The sequence below is a fragment of the Prunus dulcis genome, chromosome 8, assembly GCF_902201215.1.
Source record: "Prunus dulcis chromosome 8, ALMONDv2, whole genome shotgun sequence".
NCBI lineage: Eukaryota > Viridiplantae > Streptophyta > Magnoliopsida > Rosales > Rosaceae > Prunus > Prunus dulcis.
In genome coordinates, this window is record NC_047657.1 from 19,365,504 (window position 1) to 19,387,819 (window position 22,316).

At 37.1% G+C, this 22,316-nt stretch overlaps 3 protein-coding genes and 1 pseudogene across 7 annotated transcripts; all 4 read left to right on the forward strand.

Annotated features, from left to right (window-relative positions):
- Positions 1-2,974: 2,974 nt before the first annotated feature.
- On the forward strand, positions 2,975-5,923 carry LOC117637593 (annotated as a pseudogene). The gene is made up of 8 exons (XR_004587198.1): positions 2,975-3,129; positions 3,428-3,895; positions 4,028-4,279; positions 4,491-4,645; positions 4,774-4,853; positions 4,944-5,079; positions 5,213-5,362; positions 5,483-5,923. The product of XR_004587198.1 is annotated as a receptor-like cytosolic serine/threonine-protein kinase RBK2 (transcript).
- Positions 5,924-7,898: 1,975 nt separating this feature from the next.
- Positions 7,899-13,712, forward strand: LOC117636438 (autophagy-related protein 18g-like). Of its 4 annotated transcripts, none has more exons than XR_004587073.1 (10): positions 7,899-8,454; positions 8,911-9,375; positions 9,516-9,953; positions 10,561-10,806; positions 10,912-11,745; positions 11,820-11,977; positions 12,247-12,377; positions 12,660-13,229; positions 13,346-13,428; positions 13,503-13,712. XR_004587073.1 is itself a non-coding variant. In XM_034370926.1 (9 exons), exons 1-9 carry the CDS (start codon positions 8,284-8,286, stop codon positions 13,348-13,350), a joined length of 3,018 nt encoding a protein of 1,005 aa, XP_034226817.1. In that variant the 5' UTR covers positions 7,899-8,283; the 3' UTR covers positions 13,351-13,712. The 4 variants fall into 4 exon arrangements, 2 of the variants coding, with proteins under 2 accessions (XP_034226817.1, XP_034226818.1); XR_004587074.1 differs by having other exon boundaries at positions 12,663-13,229; XM_034370926.1 differs by having other exon boundaries at positions 13,346-13,712.
- A 1,320-nt stretch (positions 13,713-15,032) lies between these two features.
- LOC117636439 (histidine-containing phosphotransfer protein 1-like) lies at positions 15,033-17,486 on the forward strand. The gene is made up of 6 exons (XM_034370928.1): positions 15,033-15,250; positions 15,634-15,764; positions 15,895-15,963; positions 16,201-16,272; positions 16,810-16,882; positions 17,140-17,486. Exons 1-6 carry the CDS (start codon positions 15,188-15,190, stop codon positions 17,188-17,190), a joined length of 459 nt encoding a protein of 152 aa, XP_034226819.1. The 5' UTR covers positions 15,033-15,187; the 3' UTR covers positions 17,191-17,486.
- A 2,159-nt stretch (positions 17,487-19,645) lies between these two features.
- On the forward strand, positions 19,646-21,512 carry LOC117636440 (LRR receptor-like serine/threonine-protein kinase ER1). The gene has a single exon (XM_034370929.1). The coding sequence runs from the start codon at positions 20,065-20,067 to the stop codon at positions 21,271-21,273; it is 1,209 nt and encodes a 402-aa protein (XP_034226820.1). The 5' UTR covers positions 19,646-20,064; the 3' UTR covers positions 21,274-21,512.
- The last annotated feature ends 804 nt before the right edge of the window (positions 21,513-22,316 follow it).

Genomic DNA, 22,316 nt, shown 5'->3' on the forward strand with positions numbered 1-22,316 from the left:
TTTATGTATAAACATATCCCTCCTTTATTATCGCCGGTATAAAAATAAACAATAGTAAGTGAAGGTTCTTAATTATTCGGGGCTCTGTTTGGTTTGAAGCTTTCAGCTCAGCCTCCTTTTCAACTTGAAAAGCAAGAAGAAAATAAATAAATAATCCACCTCTCACTTCTTATTAATTCTTCCAGTTGATGTAGAACGCAAGGAGGAACATCGTGAAATCCAAACTACATACAACTTTACTCACCAATCAATATCATCTTTGGCATGATGTGTGTGTTGTGGACCTGATTTTATAATATTTAATGATTTAATGATTGATCACAAAATCGTTTCATTTCGTTAGAAAAAAGGAAAAAGAAAAGGCAAATAAAATAAAATTCCCTGTCTTGTGATTGCCTCAACATATATATATATAAACCATAACCCACACCACATGGAAACAAATTATACAAACACCAAACTCGCACCGCATATCCCCCCACAAGTTATATTGCGTGAGATTTTACTAAAAAATCCCAAAAAGAATTTATGCTAACTTGCACAAGAAAACTCTGTCATGCAATTCCTTCTCATCCAAGAAACATGTAACAACTTATACAGGGGATATGTAATCATGGCTTCTTCTTTTCTTTTCTTTTTTCTCTCTCTTTTTGGAAGAATTAAAATTTATTTTGATCTAAAACTTCAATTTTATTTATTTATTTATTTATTACGCGTGCAGTAATTTAATTTAAGTCTTCTTTGTTTGGTGAATAAGTGTAAATATTTCTGTGTAAATTTCGAATATAAAAAGGGAAAAGGAAAAACAGAAAAGGAATTAAATAAGATATATTGTTTTTAATCTAAGAAATAATGAGAGAGTTGTTGACCAGTGAGAATATCTGAAGCCTTGATTTATTATGCTGGGATTGCAATCCGCCACCTACCAGAGAATACAACATTGAAAGCTGACTCTGAGTATCCTCGAATCATTTCGACATTATTTTTTAAAATTATAATATCACTCATGGATTGGTATATAAACTTAAGAAACAAGCGACTTATGCACCAAACTAGTGTGTATATGTGATGTGAGACAAACTAAAAATGTATTAACTATTTGATGATGGGTATGATTATATGGAGCAATTTCTTGATTTGTGAGTGAAGAATGTCCGTAATCATGAACATAATCTAAATTCATTGTGTGAGGGTTTTGATTCCATGCATAGTGCCTGCAATGATTACATTCATATGATTACAAAAGCAACAAAATATACTTGTTTCGGTAGTTGTTTTGAGGGATCTTTATAATTTTGAGGCATGGGAATTAAAGGTACTCGTTGATTTGAAACCAATAAAATTTAATCAATTCGTGCTTGATTATATGCAAATTAGATTGCGAATTTTTCAATCCAATCCAAAGAATCCAATTGAAATTGAATTGGATAGTGAATTGTAATTTGTAATAACTAGAAAAATATATTAAAACACATGAAACCATTATCATCAAATCTAAAGGCCATTGTTTTTTATTCTATAATACATTACAAAAAAATTACATTCAATGACTTAAATTGTGTTTAATTTATCCAATTTAAGTGTTTTTTTTTTATAAAGAGCGATAGTATTTTATTGATAAAATGAATAGAAACAAGTACAAGCCACTATGGTGTCAAATATGAATAAATCTTCTTCGGTAACCAAACGCAACAAATGAAATTATGCATCTGTCGTTTTGTTCCAATTGGATTGGATCTTTTTAATACTCTTCATAAGATCGACGTTGCCAAAAGATTACAATTCTGAAAATTGCCTATATGATTATTACCATAGGTTCACTCATGGTATGCTCCACATAAACCAATATACCACCTTATGACGTCTGCATCATTGGACCAGTCTTGCTTTCGCATGTATACATAATCATCATTATAATTAATTACGATTGTGTGCTAATTCTATATTGATATTGATATTAGGCACCAAACCACAACCATAACAAAAGTAAGCTTACCAATCCTACCATCTACCCTAATTTTAAGTTCAACTGATTTGACTTTGGACACAAAGGTCAACATCACTATACATAATAGGCATATGTTGTCAACTCTTATAACTAGTTCACAAGAATTCGATACCATGGAATTCGAACCCAAAAAAAAAAACCGATATCATGGAAATTAACCACAAAAAATATAAAATGGGACTAGTTTTTTATTTATTTAAAAATTTAGCAATTCGCACTAGGAATTAGAATAGGGTACCAATTTTTGGTATTAATTAATAAGAATCCATGCTTTCTTCTCTAGCAATAAAAAGATTATGCTACAAATATGTAATATCCGATCATAGTAAGGATTTCCTGGTGATAATAAGCCTTGCAACGGAGACTTGCCCGTTTTGTTTTTGTTTTAATTGATATTTCCTTTTCGAAAAACTTCATTAACTTTCCAATAAAACAGTACACCTAGAAAAACTAGAAAATATAGGTCTTCCTAAGATGACACCGTTAAAACATTGCCTTAAAAAACCCATAAAGAAAGAAAGTTTGGTGTTGAAAAAAATACTCAACATCTCAATCAAACCAAAACTTATTCTACTCGTAACATTTTACCAATAAAATCAACGGCCTTTCTCACATCCCAAACTGCGCCAAAGATTAAGACTTTATATTTTATTATTTTATCAGAATGATTTTTGCTTACCATCTTTAATTAGAGATAAACATTACTACCATCTTTGATTTTTGCTCAACTAGAACGAAGTAGTCTAAACTTTGGCTTAAGTGAATCCAAGTGTCAAAAAATCACACATGCTAGATTATCCAACATGGCACAATCCTAAAGGAGACCAAATCGGAGCTATATTTGACCAAATTAATCCCACGCACGGACCACATCCTAGGACCGAGAATTTCCTGTTGCCACATATATTTACAAAATTTTGCAATAAAATACAAGAAAAAGGATTTGTGAATAGTTTCCCGGGGAACCTTGAAAAGGGAGACATCGTTGAAACGGTTAGAGTAATTCCGAATCCAAGTCCACCTTCTTCCAAATCTCTGCACACTTTCTCTCTCTTCCTCTGTTTTATTGCTCTGTTTGTGTATGAGAAGATTAAGAGAACCTTCACTCTTCAGTCTTTGTGGTATGCTCAACCTCAGAGTTTCTCATCTGTTTCTATTAGTTTTGTTGGGTTTCTGTTTTGACATCTAAGTTTGCACAGTTTCTGTTTGTGGGTTTGCCTCAAATTAGTGTTTGCATGTTAAAATAGAGCTTATATACCTTAACTCCGTTTATTGTTCTCTCTCTTTTGGGTTTCTTCAGTTTTTGTTTCTCTTATTGGGTTACACATCTTCTCTGGGTTTTCATGCATATGTTTCCTAGTTTTCCTCTAATTTTAAAACTTTCCTTAATGGGTTGCTTGCAATCCCTCTTTTGTTTAGGTTTCCTCTTACTCTTTCTGTTTTGATGGGCCATATATATGCAGAAAAGCAAAGAGACGATTGGGTGAATTGAAATTTTTTGGAGTTTGGTAGGTTGTGATCTTTGAAAAATGAAGGAAGATGTTGAGACGGACTCTCCCAAAGGAGTTCTTGAGGACTATTTTAGGAGTTCGGATTCTGAAACAAGCTTTTCCAAAGAGCCGACTGCGGACTCTGAAAATCACCAAATATCAAAACCAACTTCTCGGTGGCATGGACTTGTGCAATTATTGAGAACTAAATCCAAGAAACCCATAGCCACAACAATGCATCCTCTCGTGAAATTCTCAAAAAGAATGAGCAGTAGTATGCGTGAGATTATAACGCCGAAGTTTCAGTCAGATATTGATGATATGTACCCTTTCAAGTCACCATGGAAGAACTTCTCCCTGTATGAGCTCCAGGCTGCCACCAAGTCTTTCAGCCACGGTATGTAAACTTGTGCTGTGCTTCAAATTTCACATTTACTTTTATTTTTTCTTTTTCAGAATGCCAATTTTGGAAGAGTTAGTAAGTAATTTCACTGCATAAATAATAGTTGTTTTTCTTGTTTTGGTATAGAAAATCAGATTGGAAAGGGGGGTTATGCTGAAGTTTACAAGGGCTGTCTACCAAATGGGCAACTTGTGGCAGTCAAACGGCTAACCCGGGGGACACCGGAAGAGATTACCGGGGACTTCTTAGCAGAGATTGGTATCATGGCTCACGTGAATCATCCAAATACTGCCAGGTTAATTGGGTATGGGGTTGAAGGAGGGATGCACTTGGTTCTGGAATTGTCTCCAAAAGGGAGCTTAGCTTCTGTGCTTTATGGTAAGTAAGCCCACAGTTTTGATGCCATGCCATCATGCTTCTATTTTAATGTAACACAAAGTAAAACCAGCAGGTTAGTTTGTTTGTGCTGGGGCTTTTGCCCCCCTTGTTCATAAAAAAAGAAGAGTAAAACCAGCAGTGTGTTCCAGCTTATATATATTTTTATCCTTGGTGAATATCATGTTTACTGACTGACTGATTTATTTTATAGGTTCAAAGGAGAAGCTTGATTGGGGGATCAGGTATAAAATTGCATTAGGTGCAGGTAAGGGTTTACAATATCTTCATGAGGGCTGTCAAAGGAGAATTATCCACAGAGATATTAAGGCTGCAAATATTTTGCTAACAGAGGATTTTGAGGCCAAGGTACCCTTTTGAACTTGACATTCTGTAGCTTGAATGCCCTTGTTGTTGTACTCTTTCTGCTTTTATTTATTTATTTACAATTTACGCATAACGCAAATAATTATAATGCTGGGATGACTTTCATACAGATTTGTGACTTTGGTCTTGCAAAATGGCTACCAGAGAAATGGACTCACCACACTATATCAAAATTTGAGGGCACATTTGGGTATGTAAACCTTATAGTTGCCTCCTCTTCTATAATCCATCAAATACTTTAGCTAGCCTTAATCTGATATGTATTCATCACAATTCACAGCTATCTTGCTCCCGAGTTCCTACTGCACGGCATAGTAGATGAAAAAACTGATGTTTTTGCCTATGGTGTGGTGCTGTTGGAACTAGTCACCGGACGCCGAGCACTAGATTACTCTCAGCAAAGCCTTGTTTTGTGGGTACGTTGTTTAGGAATTTTCTTTCCCATTAGGATGTCCGCAAGCAAATGGCGCTCACATTCGTTTAATATTCTCAAACAAGTCAAAACAAATGGATATTCATAATGCAGAATTTGTTTATGTATTCCACCAGGCAAAGCCCTTGCTGAAAAAGAATGAGGTTAAAAGCTTAGTCGATCCTTCTCTAAGAGATGAGTACAACACTCGGCAGATGAATCTCGTATTGCTGGTTGCTTCTGCATGCATACAACAGTCCTCAATACGAAGGCCAAGTATGAATCAGGTATGTTCTGTTTGTTTCCTATAACCAATAAACCAAAAGCTGTTGCTTATGAAGCTTTTGGTAAGTTTCATAAGATTAAGCATGTAAAACAAGATGAGATGTTAATCATGGTGTTTTTAGGTGGTACAACTTTTGACTGGAGATCTTAGCAGCTTGAAGTGCATGAAGAAAAGCCGAATGCCGTTTTACCGGAAAGCATTTCAGGATGAGCACATCAACACAGAAGACCATGTCCAACCAAGAATTAAAGGACCTTAATCGGCATTATGGAGTGGGGGTTCGCCTGGAACTGTGGAAGCCATGAGGTTGTTGTCCCATGAGACAAGTAATGTGACATGGGAACTTTTGGAGTAATGGGAATGGAAACTAGGAGTTTCTGGTTTTGGTCCATCAAGTCCAAAGAAGGAAAGGACGACTATGGTTCTCAAACTGTGTAAGTGTATTTAAGAGTTAAAGAACAAAAGGAAAGAGTGACAATTTGTTTATCCAACCCATGTACATAATACAAACTACAATCAAAGAAATGAATGTTAGTAAGTTAAGCAAACTGTTTTAATTATCACATTGATTGATTATATATTATTTCAGAAGGTCATATGAATTTATGTGTATGTCTCTCTCTTTACGTGATGAATGACAGATAAAATATCAATTATTATAATGACAATAGGGTGTCAATTATCATGATGAAGAATAGGGTGTCAATTATCATGATGAAGAGGGATGCACGAACATGAACATGAACGTGAACATGGAGTGTGAATTGAAGCTAATAAATCCCGTGTTTGAATTGAAGCTAATAAATCTGTGTTTGAATTGAATTTGAAGCTAACAATTTGGCTAGACAAGCAAGCGGCTAGGCTAGGCTAGGCTGGGACACAAGCCATAGATGGTATCGGCAAGTTTTGTTTGAATCCGGCTGGCACGCAACCCCACGCCGGATGGCGTATATCACCCAACCAAAGTCGTCACCACAATTACTCTCTGACGCTAAAGTCCCTACTCTCCTCCTTCCTTCCCGCTCTACTCACCACGCCACTTCTTTTTTATCCACTCCTTTTAATTTTTATTTTCTTTTTTGGAAAAGTAAAACAAAAATGATAATTTACACATTCAATTTTATCATTTCCAAGTTCTAAACACAAGTTTTTAAAGTATTCATCATTTTATTATCTAATCAGATCTAATCAGTCAAATTTTGTGTACAATTAAAAATAGGTTTATTATCACAAAACGTCCTTAAGGTTTACGAAACTATCAGATTGCATCTTTAATGTTTTTTTATGGCACTCATGGTCCTCAAAGTTAGTATGTGCGATCACAAATGGTCCATGCCGTTAGGTTCCGTCAAAAACTCCGTTAGTGTATTGACTTGACATATATATATATATATATCATAAAACATCTTTGAGGTTCAGCACCTATCACAAATGGTCCCTAAGAAATTTTTTAATTTTTTAATTTAAAATTCATAAAATTTTGGTTTTCTTTTTAAAATTATTTATAAATGAAAAAATCATTTATAGAAGGATTATAATCTTGAGGACCATTTATGAAACCTAAACTCTTAGTTTTTTCATTTTTAAATTATTTTTTAAAAACTCCATTAGTTTGTTGATGTGGCATATATATGGAGCCCACATCTACAATAATATAGTGTCACATGTATTTAAAATATAATATATATTTTTAAATTAAAAAATTTCGTAGGGACCATTTGTGATAGGTGCATGAACCTCAGGAATGTTTATATATATATATATATATCTGCAACATCAACAAACTAACAGAGTTTTTGACGAAACCTAACGACATGGACCATTTGTGATCACACATACTAATCTTGAGGACCATGAATCACAAAAAAAAATATTAAGGATGCAATCTGATAGTTTCGTAAACCTTAGAGATGATTTGTGATAATAAGCCATGATAGTTTCATAAACCTTAGAAATATTTTGTGATAATAAGCCTTAAAAATAAATAAAATAATTTATCTCTTGAGAAAATATGAATAGTGAATTAATTAATCACAAAAGATTGATTTAAACATCTAAATAATGGTGTCATGCTTCTGTTTCTATTTGAAAAATGGTATCATATTTAAAATTACTTGAGATTTTAACATTTGTTATTTTTTTCCCTTGCTAAAGTAAAAGGAAAATATTGATAAATTAACCACAATACGTTTGATATTTTGATATAATATAATGAACAGATCTAAACAAAGGGCACAATAATTGTGTCCAAACTATTTAACAAAATGCGTTTAATAAGATTTAAGAAATAACTGAAATGCAGGCATGAATTTAATTAAATTGGGTAGAACACATATGCTATTACTTTGTACCTAAGTTTGAATTCCCGGTAATAGATTACATCAAAGCAGATTATTACTTGTATAAAGAAAAAAAATTGGCCAAAATATAAACAATAAAAAAAAATCAATTTACTCAGAGATTTTTTTAATTTCTTTTTTTGGAGCAGATGCTTCTATAATTTACTCGGAGAGTATTATTATTGGTTTTGCGCCACAGAAACAAAACATAACTATACAACAGCGTACACAGCACAGAGAGAGAAGTCATGAGAAAGAAAAAAAGGTAGAAAAACTGAAAGCGAGGGATAAGGAAAAGGAAAAGAAAAAGAAAAATACGGAGTCTGATCATAGAGAGCGAGCGAATTTAGCTAAGAAGACACACGCCTTGTTGAAGAGCCTTGTTCAAGTCAAAGAAACCAGGACCTTCATATTCATACATCGTTTTTTTTTTTCTTTTTTGTGATTTCAATTAGCGGATGCTATATCCGATCTTCGGCGATCGGAGATGTTCGTCGGCGGTCACGGCGGTGGAGAAGCTAAATCCGGCGGTGGTGGCGGGTGAGAGAAGACACTTAGTGCGAGGTCAAGGTGGTGGTGGAGAATGAAGAAGAGCAAGGGCAAGAACAATGGCTTGTTGCCGAACTCACTTAGGATCATATCGTCGTGCCTCAAAACTGTTTCGACGAATGCGAGCACCGTCGCTTCTACAGTTCGCTCTGCTGGTGCGTCTGTAGCTGCTTCTATTTCTGCTTCCGAGGATCAAAAGGATCAGGTGCAAAGCGATTTCTAAATTTAGTGTTTCCTCGCTTTTGTTTAATTTTAAAGTTGTTTCCTTTTTTGGCTTTCAACTGGTTATTGGTGTTTTTTTTAAAAATCTGGAGCTTATTTTTGGATTTTCTGATTGATGTGCTTTTTTATTTATGATATATTAGGGTGAGAGAGAATTATAGTGATTGGGCAGCATGATTGAATAGCTGTATTCAAGTTTGTTTGGCTCTAAATTGTTTACTTGGTTTGAATTTTGAGGAAAATGATTTGGTGGCAGCTTTTAATTGTGAATGTTCTCTTCAATTTATGTTGCTTTATGTGAATTAGCAAATTTCTTGTTGAGTTTGGCGGTTACTATAATGTTTCTTCTGAGCCAGGTTTTGATCACTGGGTTGTCCGTTTAATGCATATATACTAATTAACTAACATTGTATGTTTGTTAACTTCCATTGGTGAATAGGTAACTTGGGCTGGCTTTGGCAGGCTAGAGCTTAGTCACTCTGCCTTTAAGCATGTTCTCTTACTTGGTTATCAGAACGGATTTCAAGTTTTTGATGTAGAGGATGCCTCTAATTTCAGCGAACTGGTTTCAAAGCGCGATGGCCCAGTTTCATTCTTACAGATGCAGCCCTCTCCTGCAGCATCTGATGGTAACCAAGGATTCAGAATGGCGCATCCATTGCTGCTGGTTGTTGCTGGAGACGACACCAATGGTCCAGGGATTGTTCATACCACGAGCCACTTGGGAGGGATAGGCAGGGATAGTAATTCGGAGTCTCGGCCAGGAAACCCTGTCGGCTCTCCTACAGCTGTTCGGTTTTATTCCCTTAGGTCCCACGGTTATGTGCATGTTCTGAGATTTCGGTCTGCTGTGTGTATGATTAGATGCAGTCCTCGGATAGTAGCTGTGGGTCTTGCAACTCAAGTAAGCACTCGCTTATATGTGACATATATTAGAATGTGAGAATATTAAAAAGTATGAGATTGAATACTTAGGATTACACCTTCTGTATAAAAGAGATTAGATGCAGATTTTTGACTCATCTTCCTGATATTTGGTGGCAGATTTACTGCTTTGACGCGCTCACCCTCGAAAACAAATTCAGTGTTCTTACCTATCCTGTTCCTCAGCTAGCCGGACAAGGATCAATTGGGTTTAATGTTGGTTATGGCCCAATGGCTGTGGGTCCAAGGTGGTTAGCCTATGCTTCCAACAGCCCACTAGTGTCAAACACAGGTCGCTTAGGACCCCAAAACCTCACTCCTTCTCCAGGAGTTAGTCCATCTACATCACCTGGCAGTGGTAGTTATGTGGCTCGTTATGCGATGGAGTCTAGTAAACATTTGGCTGCTGGAATAATTAACCTGGGTGACATGGGATGCAAAACCTTGTACAAATACTGTCAAGATCTGCTCCCAGATGGATCTAACTCTCCAATATCATCAAATTCAGGCTGGAAAGTTAGTCGGCATGCAGGAACAGAGATGGATAATGCAGGAATGGTTAGTTCTTTACTCACCATGAATTGTTTTACTGCATCTTGCAATGTACTAAATGAAAATCTCACAAATGGTCTTTTGTCTAGGCATGCAAGCTACAAAATTGAATAATCTCTTCTAACTATTGAGTCTCTGTTTGTTCTTTATCCTGAAACAGGTGGGCTCTGTTGTTGTTTGCTTTAGCATGATAATGTGGACAATCTTTATTTTTCTTTAGTAATTCTTAACTTCATATAATTGCTTGGATTTAGCTCTCTCAATCCTTGATTTCATCTTTAGTAGGATGGCTAGACATATAGATGATTTTGTACTCTATGGTGCTAATTTTTCCTCATAACGCTTATCTATATTACACAGCTAATGACATAGATCACAAAGCTTTATGGCATCCTCATAGACTGTCTTATTTTCCTTTTTTAGTTCTAATACTTTATCCTATAAGAATTAAAACCTCGAGGAAAAAGAAGTGAGATCTTTAATAATTACATGATGGTTATCAGATGTTTCAGTACAGTTTTGTTTTATGCCTTGGCTGATAACCAGAAGTTTTAAGTTTTAGCTTTGAGTAAAAAGTTTTTATTCATTACTTGATTAAAATGATTGCTTGCAGGTTGTTGTCAAAGATTTTGTTTCCCAAGCTGTTATATCACAATTTAAAGCTCATACTAGCCCAATATCTGCTCTATGTTTCGATCCCAGTGGGACCCTTCTGGTTACAGCCTCCATATATGGAAATAACATTAATATTTTCCGGATTATGCCTTCAAGCAAACACAGTGGATCAGGTGGTCAGAACTTAGATTGGAGCTCATCTCATGTGCACCTTTACAAGTTGCATCGTGGAATAACATCAGCTGTTAGTGCATATATGTAGTTTTAAAGATGTTCATTCATTTCTTCCATGTAATTTGTGTTGTATGTTCTATTTATGCATTTTTCTCAATTTTTATTATTCTGGCAGATGATCCAGGACATTTGCTTTAGTCATTACAGTCAGTGGGTTGCAATTGTTTCATCCAAGGGGACCTGCCATGTTTTTGTTTTATCCCCTTTTGGTGGAGATGCTGGATTTCGACTTCTTAATACTCAGGGTGAAGAACCCTCCCTATATCCAGTTTTATCTCTACCTTGGTGGTCTACTTCTTCTTGCATTTTTAATCAACAATCTTGTCCACCCCCAGCACCTGTTGCTCTTTCCGTTGTGAGCAGGATAAAATATAGCAGTTTTGGATGGCTTAGCCCAGTCAACAACACTGCTTCTTCTACAACGGGGAAGGTGTTTGTGCCATCTGGTGCTGTTGCAGCTGTATTCCATAATTCATTATCTCAAAGTCCTCGGCAGAGTAACTCAAGGACCAGTACCTTGGAGCATCTATTAGTTTATACTCCATCTGGTCATGTAGTTCAACATGAACTTCAGCCAAGGATAGGGGTAGATCAGAGTCATAGTGGTACCCAGGCAGCTACATCTATGCATATGCAGGAGGAAGATCTGAGAGTGAAAGTTGAACCTATTCAATGGTGGGATGTATGTAGGCGGTCAGACTGGCCAGAAAGAGAGGACATTGTTTTAGGTACCACATCTGATAGACAAGACGTAGCAGAAATAAACCAAAATAAATCAGGTTCTGATGGTACTCATGGAATGGAGTCTCTAGACTTAAATGGTGCTGTTGGGGGGGAAAGGAGACTGGAAACTTACTCTGGAAAGCTCAATGATAGGTCCCACTGGTACCTCTCTAATGCAGAGGTGCAAGTAAGTTCTTTGAGATTACCAATATGGCAAAAGTCCAAGGTATTTCTTGTCAAGGTTACATTTCCGGTTTTATTTTCTCTATTTTGGTGGTAATTTTCTTCTCACTGTTCCAGATTTGTTTTTATACAATGGGTTGTCCAAGAGTCGATAGTTTTGCTGATGGAGAGTTTGAAATTGAAAAAGTCCCTGTTCATGAAATTGAAATGAGACAGAAGGAATTATTGCCTGTTTTTGAGCAGTTCCATATCATCAAATCAAGCTGGGATGACAGGTGACAACCATTTCATCTATTGTCCAACCCACATTCTTAAAACTCCGAAATGTAAATAATATAGTGTTTTGATCCTTGCTGGAGATGTTTGTGTCTGCATCTTGTTAAAAGTTTCTAGTTTTGGTTGATCTGAGCTTACCAGGTTCTGGGGCAAGGTACTGTTATATATATCATGCATGAGTGCATTCCGGTGTGTGTCATACACGTGTCTGTGCCTTTCTCCTACCATTCTGATACTTGTTAAATGCTCACTTGATTGTATGATTCAGAGTCCCGGGTGGGAGATTTCCCAGTCATTCTTTGTCAGAACCTCATCAAGCTCAAGACAAGATCTTGGAAGAGACTGTTATTTGTCACTCAAAGCCTGCATCGCTTAGCTCCACGGAAAGCTCAGATGGGGGTATGATATAATATATAGAAAATATGCTTCAATCAATATATATTTATTATCTTAGACTGCCTGTCCATCTTGGACTGCTGCTTCTTCATCGGGCGTTCGAGAAAAAATAGGAATGGAGATTTCATATCTATTTTTGTTCTTGCAAAGCCTTTTTGAGTCAATTGTCCAGATGTATGATAAACCCAGATGTTGGCTCGTGTAAACTTTTCTCTATTATAGCTGAAATACCTTCCTGATCATTTTGACTAATTGCGTCCACATAATTCCTATTTGAATTCCTAGCAGGTTCGTCAAGAAGAATTGAGCATTTCCTCGATTTTGATCAAATGAACAATGAGAAGGCCCGCACAACAGTTTGTCAGATCTTGAATGGCCCGGAAAGAAGAGCCAATACAATTGTTGAGCCTTCATTAGAAAACCATATATCTTTCAGCATTCTGTGTACTCCATCTGAACATTTTAAGAACATCGATTCTCAAGTTTCCAGTCGTCTCACCAACGGTTTTCCTGTGTTAGAAAGTAAGTTGACCCCAGGAGGAAGAGTTTCTGCTGAAGAAGGCCTGTCTTTAAAAGCAATTGGGATCAGTGAGGTCTCAGTTTTATACTCTGATCAACATCCTTCAAGTACCAATATCGTGGCAGAGGGGGCTCCCACTTTGCAGCATCCAATAGATCTTTCGCAGTTTTTCCAGGAGGAGCATTGTAACGCATTGGTGCCGAATGGATGCCATGGGTTAACTGAAGTCATAACTGATGATGTTGACAGTGACAGTAGCCACTGCGATAAGGTGAAAGCCATGGATGAGGAAGATAGTGAAATGCTTGGAGGCATGTTTGCCTTTTCTGATGAAGGTTAAAATCTAAACCTATTGCTTCACAGAACGTTATTTTACAAGCTTCCTTTTAATTTTCATAAAGTGTTTATAATTCGGTTGGTAGCGACCTTATTGTATTTTTCTTTTTGGCAGGTTGATGTATAAATTAAAGCCGCATGTTGCCTCTTCCGACAATCAATATGTAATGCATAAAGTTATTTTGTTCCCAAATTAAGGTGACTTATCTTCTTTCTCTTGGTATTGTACATATTGTAGATGGAAATTAAATTTTTTTAATGGATTGTGGTAGCGGTGGGGAAGGGGGCGAGTCGTAGAAAGTGGATTTGGAATTGCTATTGCTCGCGTTGAACTTTTCACCGATCCTCTTGTGTATTGTACAGATAAATTTGGTGTGAAACAAGTTCTCTCCAAGTTTGTATAATACTTTTATTCTTCTGTTGTTATGAAATGGAAAAATAAAATAAAAAGAAAGTGATAAAGAGAATAAGTAAATCGGAAATTGTGTTATTTGCCTATTTTTTAAGTAGTGTCAACAATGGTCTGAGTGTAATAGCTCAGCTGAACAGTTATTGTATGATATACATGTGAATTAGGCTAGTTGGCCGGCAATGTGCATTCTCTCTTTGCACTTGACTTCGATCACATTCTCCATAAATTAGGGTAGTTTAAAATTGTTTTACACCATCATTTGTATTTGTATTTTTTTTATTTTTAAAAACCAATAAAGAAAACAAAGATTCAATCACCAAATACATGATATGAACAAATGCTCTTTAACTACTTAAGTTAAAAGTTAAATTTTAATGGAGACATTTTTCCAAAGATCCGATCACCAAGTAGAGACGTTGCGTCGCACATGTATACAAATAAAAAAGTTAAAATAAAATAAAGCAGTGGAAGCCTGGTGATGCTGTTGTTCTCTATTCTACTGGAGTGATTCTAACTAAGTATGTTGAGCGGGCCTGGTTTGGTGCTATGTAAATTGCACCCAGTCCTAAATATTGGGTCAAGTGGGGAAAGGATATCCAGATTTGGGCTTTTTCCTAAATTAGTGAAGCCGAAGCGAAGCTAATATAAAATTCCTAGTATAGCTCTGTGTGATTGGTTGGTATTGGTAGAGGGTTTCCTAAAGTTTCATGATTTGGGCGTGCGCTTGACTTGTGTCCTTTCATGCGAAGTTAATAAAAATGGGTGGTCTCTCTAGACTAGGCATCAAACCATATTTAGCAAAAAATAACCATATCATTATTGCTTAGGTGGATATGGATCCTCTCCATCTCCATGCGTATTGCACCGCCCCACCAACATATAGAATGGTCTTCATTGGTTCAGTCCGTAATTGCTTGCAAGCCTAAGACAATGACATGGTTTTCAATTTCAAGCAAACATAAATACAAAAGCAGTCAAGGACACCTCATACCACTTGCGTGGTGCCAATGCACCCTCGTTTATTTTATTTTTGTTTAGTTTATGCACGCCATATTTTAAACTATTATAAATTAATTTAATTTACAAACAGAAGAACTCAACTTTAAATTCAGAGGAGTAATTTACTCTCCTGACCAATTAACATAATTTTGAACCCTCTTATATATATATATATATATATATATATGTTGGGAAGAAAAACATAACCAAAATAATAATAATAATAATAATATCGAATAAACTAATAAGCGAGATGATTAGTTGTCCCTTTTTATTTGGTAATTAACTAACTAAGATAGACATTTTATATTATTTGGAAATTAATTAAGACAGAGCTGTTTCCGGTGATATTGACCAAATCCTTCTCTGGCAGTGGCAGGTCAGTTAAGCGTTTTCAAGATTTCACACGTTTGTAACTCTTTTCTTGTACAACCTTATAAGTTAAGTCGAGGGTCAAAGCCGTTTGTGATATGCCAATTTCCACACTATCGTTTTTGAGTCATCTGTGGCTGTAACTTGTAGCAGCAACTGAGCAAGAAAGCAACCATGGATGCTGTGACTCAGTGGCAGAAACAGTGGTTCGACTACACCCAGTCTCTGCGCCGAGAGGTTTCTGCTTTCTTTTTCTTTTTTCCTTTCCCTTTTCTACAAGTTTCATTAATATGATGATGATTGGGATTTCTACTGGGTTTTCTCTGTCGACCTCTGCCTGTTTATAGGGATAAAGATTTCTGGGTTTCGTTTATTTCAGCAAAAGAAACTTCATTGTTTGGAGTATAAGATTAGTTCGTGTGTAAAGTTAGGAACTTTCATATTGTTTGACGCTTTTATTGTTTCGGATTAAAAGGATAAGTTGCTTATAGAAACAAATGGATCTTTCTTCAGAACAAACTGTTATTTTGTTCAAAACTGGATTTGTTTTCTCCTTTTTGTTTTTGAATTTTGGGTCGTTGAAGGAATTTTGATGATTGGATTTTTTTGGTGGTGAAAAGGGATTCTTGGACGACCAGTTTGCACAGCTAAAGAAGCTCCAGGATGAAAGCAGCCCAGATTTTGTGGTTGAGGTTGTTTCTCTTTTCTTTCAAGATTCTGAGAAGCTTCTCAACAATATGGGCAGGGCTCTGTGAGTTTTTTTGTCTTAACCTTCAAGTGTTATTCTGGTTTGCTTCACTTTGGAGATTTTTATTCCTAATTTTTGGCTGTAGTGGTAGCTAGGTGAAACAATTTTAATTGGATTTTCTTTGTTTTTGTAGAGAACAGAATGTTGTGAATTTCAAACAGGTAGATGCGTACGTCCATCAATTCAAGGGTAGCAGTGCCTGGTATGTCCAAGCTCTATTACCTTTTGTTTTATTCTCTGTTTTCTTTCAATTCAAATGCCTGGCTTGCTGCAAGGTGCAAATGATAGTGCTTATATGGAGCATAAAAAAACTAAAAACTGGTCTGCTTGTTATTTGAAATTTGGATTACCTAGCTCTGGAGTTGCACATTAATTTTTTTTCTCATTTTCTTCTTCTTTTTGAAGTGATTAATTGATCATAGAATTCGGTGGTTTACAGGATAGGTGCATCAAGACTTAAAAATGTATGCATCAACTTCAGAAATTCTTGTGAGGCCCAGAACCTTGAAGGGTAAGTAGCTTTGCTTCATGCTGATATTTTCATTCTTTTTTTTTTTTGTTTCATTGTAAGCTTGAAAATTTAGCCACTTAATACTTAAAGAAGTGGCGCCATCAGTTTAGGGTATTGACACAAATTTTTGCCACACATGCCTCGATGAATTTATTCAAGTTTGAGCAATTTTTTTCTTTTCATGAATATCAATATCTGCAACTGTTGGCTGAACCAAGATCGATTGATTTATGATATATATTATTTTTCAGAAGTACCATCAAATTGGAAATTAGTCAACGGGTGCTCTGCCTTTGTTAACGATGCAATTATAAAATTAGGACTAGAACTTCGGAAGTCTTTGTTATTCAATTGAAGGAAAATTGATAATCTAACTACACTAACGTTGCAATTTTGCTGAATCCACTGTGATTAAGTGAACTTGGTATCATGTGTATGACTTGTATTTCTTGTGCTTTTACTTGACCCTAACGATGAAGAAAGGGGTTGTGGCATGGCAGTTGCACCTAAATGTGATTCAGATATTGTTTGATGCAGGTGTTTGAGATGTTTGCAACAAGTACAACAAGAAAGCTCTGCATTGAAGAGCAAGCTTGAATACTTATTTATGGTAAGTACATGAAAATTCTATTTGAGATAGCTGGTATTTGCCAAGATGTTCTTGATTATCCAAAGGGAAATCTTGGCATAGTCATGCTTGTGAGCTAGGGGAGATAACTTATGTTCTTACCTTGACATATTCATCCCTTGGGATTCTCCAAAGAATCATTGCATTGCTACCTTTGAACAATCTCAATATGGATTTTACATTAGCTTCTCTGCCTATCTTCAATCATCCATTGACGTTGCCCCCTTTGGTTACTGTAGTTGGAGCAACAGATCGTGGCTGCCGGCGGGTCAATTCCTATTATGGAATAAATTCTTTGAAAGAATCCCCTGCTAGGAAAAACGTCGAGAAATATGGGATGTCGCATAATTTACCGGAGTTCTTTTAGTTTTAAGATTGAATTTACTTTGACTTAGTGAAAAGTTTCCTACATCCCCCCTAGCGTTTTGGTAACAATGTAGCTTAAGAACTTGCTTAGAGTATGTAAGGCTCTGTTCTGAGACTCTAAACATCATTTTATCATCATTCTTACTGAGGAAGTTGTTATTATCTAACTTGAGTTATGGCCAAAGCCCATATGATCCAATTGGTGAAATGATCTCCTGCAGCCCACCACATCAGCATCTTGGATGGAAAATTTTTTTCTTTTTCTTATCAATTTTTTTTGGGGACCCTGTTGTTTCATGAGATTAAGACCTACACAAACTGCTTGGTCACATATAAAGTTAAAAGTTAAGCCAAGACGTTTTTCTACAATTAATACCTACAGGCCACCAGTTTTAGAGCATCTTTTGCCATCGTTGATGTATTTGTAGCTTGTATGAACAGAGGCCAATAAACCATAAATGCTTAAAAATCTTGAGAGAGGACAAAAACCCACTATCATGTATGCATCAGAGTTTGCTATCTTGCTACACGCACACATACGCATCTCAGCTTCTTGTGGTACTTGAAGCTAGAAAGGAGGGAATGAAGCTCATTTTGTGCGGAAGGTGGTGTAGGTGGAAGAAAGGGACCGCACAAATAAGTTTCATAAATGCGGATGCTGCTAATGTAAGGTAAAGAGGGCAATGCCCAACAGTCTCTGGCATGGCATGGAACCATTACCATATCCTAAACCAAAACCATGAGTGGGAATGTGTGGATGTTTTAGTTGTTGGGGTGGGTGTCATCTGCTCACAACCCAACAAAATACTACCATTGTTTTGTGGGGGCTTCATTGCATATGGGGGTTTGCTAGCTTGCTGCTTATTTTTTAACAATAAATATTTGTGTGAAACGGGATAGCACTATTTTGTTATTTTTAGCCAATTACAATATGTAGTGCGTGCGTGATCAATTTTGCATACAAATTTTTTTGTGTTTTTACCTACCTGCCAAAGTGTGCCAATTCATGCTTGCATAGCAATAAATACATATATATTTTGGTGTGATTTGTAATAGTTTAAAGCAAATCAAAGGTTCTAATACTTGTTTGACAGCCTTTGACGTGGAATTGTAGTGTGTTTTTCTTGGTAACTTTTTGACTTGAGCCAGGGAGGCAGTTGTGATATCAAGAAAGAGCTAAGGAGGAGTGAACACCAAGTTATGTGAGATTGTGAAGTTCGTAACTTTTACCAACTTCTTTGACTCCTCCCATTGATGCTGGTTTGTTTTGTTTTATGGGGCTCACCTTTCTTTGGGTCCAAGCCATCTCAAGGAAAAAGGAGAGCAAGTTTCGAGAAGTAAATGCCAACTGAAAATACAAAATAAGCAGTCAGAATGGCCATTGGGAATTTTAATTTTGTACCATTCCTGGGATATTGATTGAGAGGTACATGGAAACTTCATAAAAGATTTTGGTAAAATAGTAATTAAAAACAGTGGGTGTAGATCAAATCATGAAAGCTATGGAGAATAAATTTGTTTGAGAATTGAGGCTTTTGAAGAAGTTTGGCAGGTTACATAATTACAAAAATACCACAAAATTCATAGAAAGCAAAAGTTACCCCATACCATCATGTACTTGCGCATCTATAGAGACCATAATGAAATGTTCTTGCAGTGGGACTTTGGGCTTTTGTGAGCTTTTATGTACTCCAAAATCCAAAATCAAATCTCACTTACTATTACTAAAGTTTTTCTTTCCCAAAACATTTCCTCAGTGATAAAGATATCAAAGTCATTATATATTTTTGAGTAATTTTCTGGTAGTTTGACTATGAAATAAAACTTTTGATAATACAAGCGTATTAGATGATGAATAATTCGAACACGAAACTTTTAATCTACAAATGAATGTTTTTAATCAGTTGAGTTATAAGTCATTATCAACGTGACCGTGTTCTAATTTATAATCTAATAACAGAAGATTAGAAAAGGAATAAAAAAAGGAGTAGAAAAAGTAATAGCAAGCAAAAGTAGGAATTATAATCTAAGTATACCATTCTAAATTATAATCTAATAGCAAGCAAAAGTAAATTACGAGTAGGAATCCGAGCCCTAAAAACGACAAGTAGTATCATTTCCTAAGAAGGAACCAAATCTAGCTGGCAAATAGTTTCCACATCAGATCACAGTTTCACTAGGCCCTCTACCTTCCCACGTGCTATTGATGACGTTGCGGCAAGGTCACGTGATCCCCGCATTCCATCGGTTGCCAAGCTGGTACCCGAACCTGAGGTTCCGCCTAAGCACGTAGGCTCGGACAACCGTTTGATCCCGATCCCAAGCCCCAATAAAGAAAACAAAAACAGTAAAATATTAATAATAACAAAAAATAAAAAAATAAAAAATTAAGAGCCTTGCAGTGCCCTGTAGTAAGTTGCAGAGTGAGTGATTGCGTCTTCTCTGAGAAGCCAGCACCCAAAAATATTCAGAGAAAAAGAAAAGCTTTGAGAGAGCTCAGATTGTAGTAGAATACAATACAAGACTCAATAATTGCCTTCTTCTCCAAGCCAAAGCCAAAGCCAAAGCCATCATTTTTGCTATTTGGATGCTGAACCTCATACTGGTCATCATCACCAACTCCATACTTTTTCCATTAAAGCTTTCACGCTATTTCCCACGAGAAATCTGTAGCTTCCTCTCACCAAAAAGTGTTTTCTCCAACCTCTTCTTCCCTAAAAGCTCAACCTTTCTCTCTGCTATAAAACCCACAACACAAAGCCTTCTTCTTTCACTCAACCCAGTTGACTTGACCTGTAATGGCGGAGAGTCAGAGGGTTAAGAGCTTTATGTGCATTGCGTTGTTCTCTATCTGTTTGCTTCAGTGTAATCCCATCGCCTTCGCCATTCTCGACCCGGTTGATTTCTTGGCTCTGCAATCCATTCGCAAATCTCTCAATGACATGCCTGGCTCCAACTACTTCGCTTCCTGGGACTTCACTTCCGACCCCTGCAACTTCGCCGGCGTGTACTGCGACTCCGATAAGGTGATAGCTCTCAACCTCGGCGACCCCAGAGCCGGAGCTCCGGGACTAACGGGTCGGATCGACCCTGCCGTTGGCAAGCTCTCTGCACTCGCCGAGCTCTCGGTGGTTCCGGGTCGGATCTTCGGCGCTCTGCCGCAATCCATTTCGCAGTTGAAGAGCCTCCGGTTCCTCGCCGTCAGCCGCAACTTCATCTCCGGTCAGATTCCTGCGGGTCTCGGTCAGCTACGCAACCTGAGAACACTCGACCTCAGCTACAACCTGTTCGCCGGAGCAATTCCTACAGCTATCGGAACCTTACCAGAGCTCTCCAACGTCATTCTCTGCCACAATCGCCTCTCCGGTTCGGTCCCTCCGTTTGCCTCCCAAACCTTAACCCGGCTCGACTTGAAGCACAACAACCTCTCCGGTTCGCTCGCTCCCAACTCCCTCCCTCCTTCTCTCCATTACCTGTCTCTCTCCTGGAACCGGCTAACCGGTCCGGTCGACGGCCTCCTGAACCGGCTAGGCCAGCTCAACTATCTCGACCTCAGTATGAACCAGTTTACGGGTACGATTCCGGGTCGGGTCTTCACATACCCAATCACCAATCTCCAGCTGCAGAGAAACATGTTTTCAGGCCGGGTCCAACCGGATGGTCAGGTTTCAATATCGACCATTGATCTCAGCTACAATCGGTTATCGGGTGAAATCTCACCGTTGTTCTCTACCGTACAGAGTCTGTACCTGAATAACAACCGGTTCACGGGTCAGGTTCCGGGTAGTTTCGTGGATCGGTTACTGGCTGCGAATATACAGATACTGTATCTGCAGCACAATTTTCTTACTGGGATTCAGATTAATCCGACGGCTGAGATTCCAGTGAGCAGCTCGCTGTGTCTGCAGTATAATTGCATGGTCCCGCCCCTACAGACGCCGTGCCCATTGAAGGCTGGGAAGCAGAAGACTAGGCCGACAGCGCAGTGCAACGAGTGGAGGGGGTAAAGTGGGAAATTCGGATGGGCGTTAATATTTTTGTTTTTATTAAAATTTAATATATTCTATATTTTGTGGGCGGTGGGTTCCTTTAGATTCATTTATTTATTTTTGGGGAAAATAGTAGAAAATGATGAATGATGAATAAGAATTAAAAGAAGATTTGTGGATATTCAGAAATTAATAGTGTAACTATGTAGGGGAAATTAATGCTCTACTCTATTATTAAATAGAAGAATTTTTTGCAAGACTCTGTGAATGTATTTTATGGTATATTATTATTGTGATAATTAATTATTCTCATGGTTTTCGTTTTACTTCTTATATAAATAATTAATCTAATCTAACGGGAGGAAGATTCGAACTTGGATGTAAGGTGACATATGCTGGGTTTTGTTTTACTTTAGAATTCGTGAACTGATGAGAACAAAAAACATTTGATTTAGGGGATGAAAAGAGGAGTGAATCCAATCCAAACCTCATGTACATGTCTATCAACCATGGAGACTGAGGGTTATCTTTTTTGAAGAAGTTGTCAAGTTTGAAGCTAAAACAAGTTTTTCTGCCAAAAAAAAAGCAGAATTTCATCTGTGTTGTTGATGAGAGCAGCAGCAGCTTCTGAGTTCTTCCGGGTCGTGATGTGTCTCATTCAAGAACAGCATGCACATCATTTTCTTGATTTGCTTTTCGTTATTTTTGATAGAAAGATGAAGAAGGACCGCAAGTGCCAATGCAGGTAACTCTGCTTTTCGGCTTTTGCTATGCACGGGCTTCTTCTCCCCAAAATTAGCCATCATTGGAGCCAGTTACAAAAGGGTAGTTGAGTGAAATGTGAAGCAACATTATTCAATATCATAACTTGCATATATGCGATTAGATAACATAAAATATAACTCAAAGTTGGGTTCCTTTTAAACTTTCGGGATGGTGGGTGGTGGTTGGCTGGCTGGTGCATATATTTACCTGTAAAAACTTAACCAAACCATCAACTGAATACGTTCCCTTTGTTTCTTTATTGAGAAATGCAATGTGCAAACTGCAAAGCCATGGAA